Raw genomic sequence first — 6,972 nt, forward strand, 5'->3', positions numbered from 1 at the left:
ATATCTTTATACCCCAATGCCCCTCCGCATGTTCAGGTTGTGTTTATACTTTTTTGTGAGTTTTAAACAATTGAAACTGTATAACACTAGGCCAGGTTCCCATTTAAGCATTATGGTTTAGATGCCTTGCAAAAATGTAAACCTCTGCCCAGTTTGGACCACTTTAAGTAAAAACGGTCTATTTTTACCTCTTTTTTATATTTTTAACATTGTCTAATGGTAGGGTACATTTTTAAGATAGCACTGTGCCCGGGATGCTACTAAAGATGGAGAGCTCCTTTAAATGAATGAAAATGTAAACTAAGATAAAGTCCCTTTATAAATGGATACAGTTATGTTTATATATATATATATATATATATATATATATATATATATATATATATAAAAAAAAAAGGTAAAAACCAAAACTCTGTGCAATATCAAGTTTTTTATTTATTTATTTTTTTTGAAAATGGAAATCAAGAAATGACTCCTTAATAAATATATATTTCTCACAATGAAGTTTCATAACTGACATAACAATTGTACCACTATAATTGGTTCCACAATGCTGAGTGGTGAAGGAAAGTATCTAAATAAAAAAAAAACACAAGTCTGTTTTAAGAGGTGTCCATGCTAGAATTTGGGAGATGTCCCCAGAGCACACCCGGCCACACAGCAGTTTTAAAAACAAAGTACTTTGTAACTTGCGTTACAGGGAAATCATATGGCAAGGAATCTGTGATGTGATGAATGCTGAGGTGCGCATAGATAAATAAAATAAAACTGGCTTGGTGGCACATATGGTGAGGGCATAAACCTCTTCACCTATGTTAGAGTTTAATAAAAATTGAAGATTTTTTTTTTTTTTTTTTTTTTTTTTTTTTTAATAACGGTCGAACAGGATAGTGGTTCTCATAATTGTTTGCGAGTGCTTGTGGCAGTTAAAATGGCTCAGCATCAATTCATCCATCTCATCAAATCAATGCAGTCTCTAAAAACTTAAGCATTCCAGAGTTTTTATAGTCTTAATTGAAATCAGTTGACCAATAATATCTCTCTAGGCCACAAATTAAATTATCCAATCATTAGACTTCCACTTAAAGCATAATAATCTAAATTTGATTGATTGTAATACTTTTATGTTTCTCAGTTTTAACATCATGTTTCCGTGCATCGGAGAAACAAGTGGGCAGATATCCCCCTCCCCCCCTCTCCCCTCTCAGGAAGAGTGCTCTCGACCCCTCGTTAAAAAAAAAAAATCTTACCTGAGAAGAGCAAAAATCAGTAAACGTCCCAGAAATGAATGGGTACATGCAAAATAGGAAATTGTGGAGTTTAATCAAAAATGAGAGAACATTTGTTTATTGTTTCTTGAACGAGGTCCATTGTGACACTTTGCAAAGTGTTGCTTGTCTGTATTAGTTGGATCCCTGCTTGGATAAAATATAGTCTACTGTAGCTTGCAGAGTACGTACTGTAGTAAAGCATATAGAAAATACAGTAAATGCGGGTAGTTTCTAGTACTGTTGGTCCAAGTGTTCCATTTTAATTAAAAAAAGGAAGTAATTGGGGTAATGAGTCATTTTCTGTTTTCCATTTTTCATTTACCATTCCAGTTTAAAATAATTTTCGAACCCATCCTCTCCACCAATAATTCACATGCTCTCAAGCATACAGCCTAATTAAATCTCCCTGCACTTCCTACTGATCCTGTTTTTATTAACTGAATGGTTGCTGCCTGTGGCTGTCCACCAGTTTGTCCAAAGGTGTGCAGTGTCTCCCTTCTTGCCCCTAACCCTGTGTGTCTGTATTGTTCTGCCTCTTTATAGGGTCTACTCTGAAACGACTATGTCTAGGCAAAGAGCGCAGTAGTAGTAACTATCTCATTTACTCTTACTCTGTAGATCCTTCTTTTGTTCTCCTCTTTTGCTTTCTTGTTTTTATATTGTCTCTTGGCATGACCACAAGAGTGAGCGTCGTCATCTTCCTGTGTTTGCAGGAGAGTGGAAAAATGCTGAACTGAACCATGTTGTCACGTCACTGATTTCACGTTCGTCCTCCATAGTGCATGGCAATGAATGGTGCCACTTCCCATGAAGTGCTGCTTCTGTTATTTTTGTCTGCATGCTTATATAAGATGTGAATCAGCTTTTTTATGATGTGGGGGAGTTTAATCTTTTGGCTGCTTGTTGCCTGGAAATTCAGAAAAATTCAAATAGCTCGACAAGTGTGCACTAGCAGAAAGATGGACAGATTCACATCAATAAGCAGCCAACTGATTACTCGTGACTCAGTGTAAGGCAGTTTCTGTCCTTTTCCTTTCTTTTATTATTATTTTTTTCCTTTTCATTTATGATGTTCTCTCTCTCTCCCACTCTCTCACGCTTTCTCCTAGGGTCATCGCATTTCAGTGGCACTTCAACAAGCTCAGCATCTAATCAACAAGCAGCCCTGTCTCCTGTGGCCAGGCCTAGGCCTGTGCCTGATCCTCATCCTCAGCCATTTACAACACTAGCTCAGGCTCAGACCAACAACAGCAATAATAAAAAACGGACATTCACGGATGACTTGCACAAGCTGGTTGATGATTGGGCGAAAGAAACGCATACAGCTGGCCCTCAGCCCCGCCCTTCACTTAACCAAATCAAACAGCAGCAACGGCATCAGGACTTAAAGGGCACATCTACGCAGAGAAGTGGAGGTACAACTCAGGTACATTCTGCTGTTTTTCTCCTGAATGATGGTTCTGCGACTGCCAGGGTTTTTTATTTTTATTTTATTATTATAATTATTATACAATAGTAAAACTGTACAATAAAAAGATTTAAGAAAAAGAAAAGTGCTAATGTAGATTAAAAGAAAAAAGGCTAATGGTTGGTGCGGAAGGCCTGTTTAATTCCCACTCAATGCCCAAATCCCAGCCGCTGGATGCAGTGCCGGTCCCAAGCTACTGTAGGACAAAATGGAAGGGTTGTGTCAGGATGCACATCTGGTGTAAAACCTGTGCCAAGTTGTGTGCGGATCAGATGGACTGTCATTTATCACACAACATTTCAAAAATTGGACTATTAAAACATTTACTGCGACATATTGCTTCATACATTTCCCATAAATCATTATACATTATCCAAATTCATAGTGTCAATCTGATGTCTGTTGGTAAACTACTGTATATGGCCAGATGTTTGATCCTCGCACCCATGTTGTTCTGCCCTTAAAATGTTGCCACAAAGTTGGAACCACACAATTGTGTAGAATGTCTTTGTATGGTAATGTAGCGTTACAATTTCCCTTCACTGGAACTTAGAGGCCCAAACCTGTTCCAGCAAGACAATACTCTTGTGTGCAAAGCAATACAGACAGGGTTTGCTGAGGTTAGCATGGAAGAATATGAGGGCCTGCACCGGAACACTGTATCCTGGCTGACCCTGCCCTGTGAGCCCAATGTCCTAACTGGGTTATGCAAAAAAAAATAGATTGACTGTGCTATACTGACAATATTTGTCAGTACTTGACAAATAATTTAATTTAATCTTACATTATAAATTTTTTAGATTTTTTTTGAATATCATGGTGTCTGCTTTCCTAATTTGTCTGTGCAAAATATTAGTACGTTGTTTTATTTTCTCTTTCCTTTTAGTAACTATATTGTTTGTTTCTTTTTCTATCATCTTTGTCTCTATTTATTCAGATGAGGTCTTTGCCGTTCCAGCTGCCTCTCCCGTGCCCACCGTCAGCTGCTCCCGGTCCTAGTGTTCCCCCTGCCCTCGGTAACACGCCCTCACCCAGTCTCCATCCATCCTATTTGCTTCCAGCTGGCCCTTTTGGAGGGGTAATGCCAACTTCTGGGTACCCAAGTCAGTGGCCTCAGGCCCCCTGTCCAGTCGGCACAATGGGGCCAGTGAACATGATTGGCGCCCCTGGTATGATGCCCCTCCCTACTTTGGTTAACCCTGCGCTGCAAACCTTTCCCATGAAATTGAATGGCTCAGAAAACCCCACATGCAGAGGCAGTGCCAGAACTGTATAACCATACCATCATCACGTAACCGGTTTTCCTCTCTAATGCAAAGCTTTTTACTATGCTACGTAAATTAGGTCTATGCCGATCATTCAGCGACTCCCTGGTTATATCAGTACTCCATACTTAGCTGGTTCTGTTGACTGGTAATTGATCAATGTCTGTCATAGCCATGCTATGGTGTGCAGATTAGCCAGGCCTCACACTGAAACTACAGTGCTCATAGTCCTGTTGCATTGGTCCAGTGTTCTTGATGTCAGCAAGAGTCTGCATTTGACCGCAGACACATCTCTATATAGCCTCAGAGCTTGTATAGTGTGTGTGTGTGTATGTGTGTGTGTGTGCTTGAACAAGTGCCAGTAAGTCTGCATTTGTCTGGCCTTTATGAATTCAACAGCCATAGTGAGTTATAAATGATTTTATGGTCTCTATCCGTTAGTCTTTTTCACTATTTAGCAATCACTGTTTGCTACAAAGGCCAATGGCTGCCAGAGTGTATATGCACAGACCACAAAAGAAATATAACACAAATAACACTTTAAGAAAAATCACAAATGGTCTAAAAAGTTGGTTCCGCATCTATTTGCAATATACAATCCATACTGAAGTGGACGAATCTATGACTCTGGTAGTCGTAACATAACTGTTGGCTGATAAAATTGTTTGCGCACATACACTGAAAGATACTGACAAAGAAAAAAAGCAGCAAGGGGAATGTAGTGCCTTGAGAGTTTTTAAATTTCCCCATGATAATCTGCACGTCAGCCTTTAATCACGAACGTGCAAACTTTTAGGTCACGAGGAAACTACTACACGTGTTTTCCCATTACCCCCCCCCCCCCCCAAACATTCCCGATTTTTATAAATAAAAATCTGCGAAGCTCTCTTGGTGTTACAATCCCCTCATTAAAAGCACAGTGTAAGTAAGATCTTTTTTCACACCTGTGACCTCAAACACTGGCCACTTGCAGATCTTTGATATTTTAATCTTGAACAAGGCCTTGTTATTGCAGAATATCACATGATGCGGTGCTTGAGAATGTTGTCCATAAGAGGGCAAGTAAACCTTTTGCATGGTCACTGTAAAGTTTACAAAATTGTCTTTATAAAGGTTTGGGTTGGGAGTTGAGAAGCTGTGTTGAGTGTAGGACAGTCGAACAGCACTATTTAAAAGTGAAATGGGACGGGCAGTTTGGCTTCACATACTTAAGTGCAATTTAACTCTAAATCCCAAGAAAAGGAAGGTGGTGAGGGTAGCCCAGTCATGAGCCTTATGTACTAACCAGGTGAAAGAAGAGGATCTGTGGTGACTTGGCACAGAACTCTGTAGTGAGCCATACACTAATTAGTGTGAGTTAAGTTTAGCTATGTTGTTTTTCGTTTTTCCTCTCGTGAGTTCCTTTATTGGTGTTTTGGATGTATTGTGTATTTTAAGGTAGGAGGTTGGTGCAATATTTACTCACTTACGCTCACTCATCGTTTATACCGCTCTATCCTGTATTTAGGGTCGCGGGGACCTGAAGCCTATCCCAGGAGACCTAGGGCACGAGGCGGTGTACACCCTGGGCAGGGTGCCGATCCATGGTGCAATATTTAGTTTACACTTATACACTCAGAATTAGGGTTATCATAACAGATTTTGGCTTTTATTTTCTAATGCTGCTAGAAAGACATAAGTGGTCCAGTATATGAAAAACTAAGGTGAGCTAAACTATACTAGCTCCCAAGGTACAAAATCCAGCCCTCATTAGGAACATGAAAAATCCTGTATACTCTGCTGCAGGATGAGAATGATACCTTTGGTATTAGACCTTAAATCACTTATTAAGGTGCGTCTTTGGGTTTTCTTGTTTAGCAAATGTTTCTTTTAAACTAGGCATCCTCATTTTAAAGGTATTTGTCCTAGGATCCTGGGCACCCGCCTGTACTTGCACTTCCATTGTTCTTAAATCTGATTTGCTTTTTCGACCAGCATAACTTGCTTTAGCTCTATACACTTCCAAAAAGGAAACATTTTTTTCTAGACTATGTTTAACAGCAATACACAATAGTAAAAAAAAAAAAAAAAAAAACAGCAACCTACCAAAAGGTATACAGTCTAGCCCTACTCCAAGCCCACAATCTTAAAACTGTGATGCCACTTTACCATGCTGAGGTATGAGACCTTAAATCACTTAAGTACATCAATTTATCGCACTTAGTATTTAAATTTTTCTTGTTTTTTTCAATGATTTTAAATCAGAATATCGAAACTTGGATTGGGATACCCTAGAATCTTTGCTACTCAGAAGCTTTTGCACTTGCCCCCTTTTGTAATTGAATGTTTGTCACTTAGACCAGCATGTTTGGGCTATCCAAAGTATACCCTTCAAAATCTTTTTTTTTTTTTTTCTTTTTTACCCTAAAAAAGAGTTTCTGAGCCGTGGTTCTGTCAAGCTGTGAATTAAACAGGTTGCTTGTGATTAATGTATGTACAGTTATTTTGCTTTTTGTATTATTATTTTTTGGCTATTCTTTAACGTGTGTGTTATTATTCCATCAATTCAGTTTGAAATGGACTTTTTTTTTTATATAGGCTGTTATGCAGAATATTCTGCTTTGGATGAAATACATTTTATAGAAAGAGATTTTTGTCCTCTGTTCCTTGTATTTTTGATCCAGTTGCCAAGTCTGTATAAGCATTTAGCAGATGTGGAACTGAATTATTCATTGTTACTATTTTCTACATGAAAGCCATGTTTCATTGCTTCTGCTTCAAGTTGCCCATGCATTGCATTACTTTCTTCAGCCCAGTCTGAAAAAGCTGCACTCTGATCACGAAGACTGTATATGTTTAATGAAAGAAATAAACATTATTTTGTGCTTGATGATAAAAGATTTTTTTTTTTTTACGTGTGTGGTAAAGGACTTGCGATGGTATTTTATTTTAACCCTGTATATTTCAGATCATTTGAACTGGAATCGAC

The 6,972-nt window shown here is 38.5% G+C and overlaps 1 protein-coding gene across 3 annotated transcripts in view; it reads left to right on the top strand.

Annotated features, from left to right (window-relative positions):
- The window catches only part of LOC128529723 (serine/threonine-protein kinase WNK2-like), a 49,338-nt gene extending 42,920 nt beyond the window's left edge, over nt 1-6,418 (top strand). For all 3 annotated transcript variants that reach the window (XM_053503204.1, XM_053503205.1, XM_053503203.1), the window contains 3 exons: nt 1,815-1,859; nt 2,381-2,697; nt 3,677-6,418. In XM_053503204.1, coding sequence (XP_053359179.1) covers nt 1,815-1,859; nt 2,381-2,697; nt 3,677-4,015 — 701 coding nt within the window. In that variant the 3' untranslated portion in view covers nt 4,016-6,418. The remainder of the gene's footprint in view (nt 1-1,814; nt 1,860-2,380; nt 2,698-3,676) is intronic.
- Nucleotides 6,419-6,972: the final 554 nt, after the last annotated feature.

The sequence above is a fragment of the Clarias gariepinus genome, chromosome 9 (genome assembly GCF_024256425.1).
Source record: "Clarias gariepinus isolate MV-2021 ecotype Netherlands chromosome 9, CGAR_prim_01v2, whole genome shotgun sequence".
Taxonomy (NCBI): Eukaryota; Metazoa; Chordata; class Actinopteri; order Siluriformes; family Clariidae; genus Clarias; species Clarias gariepinus.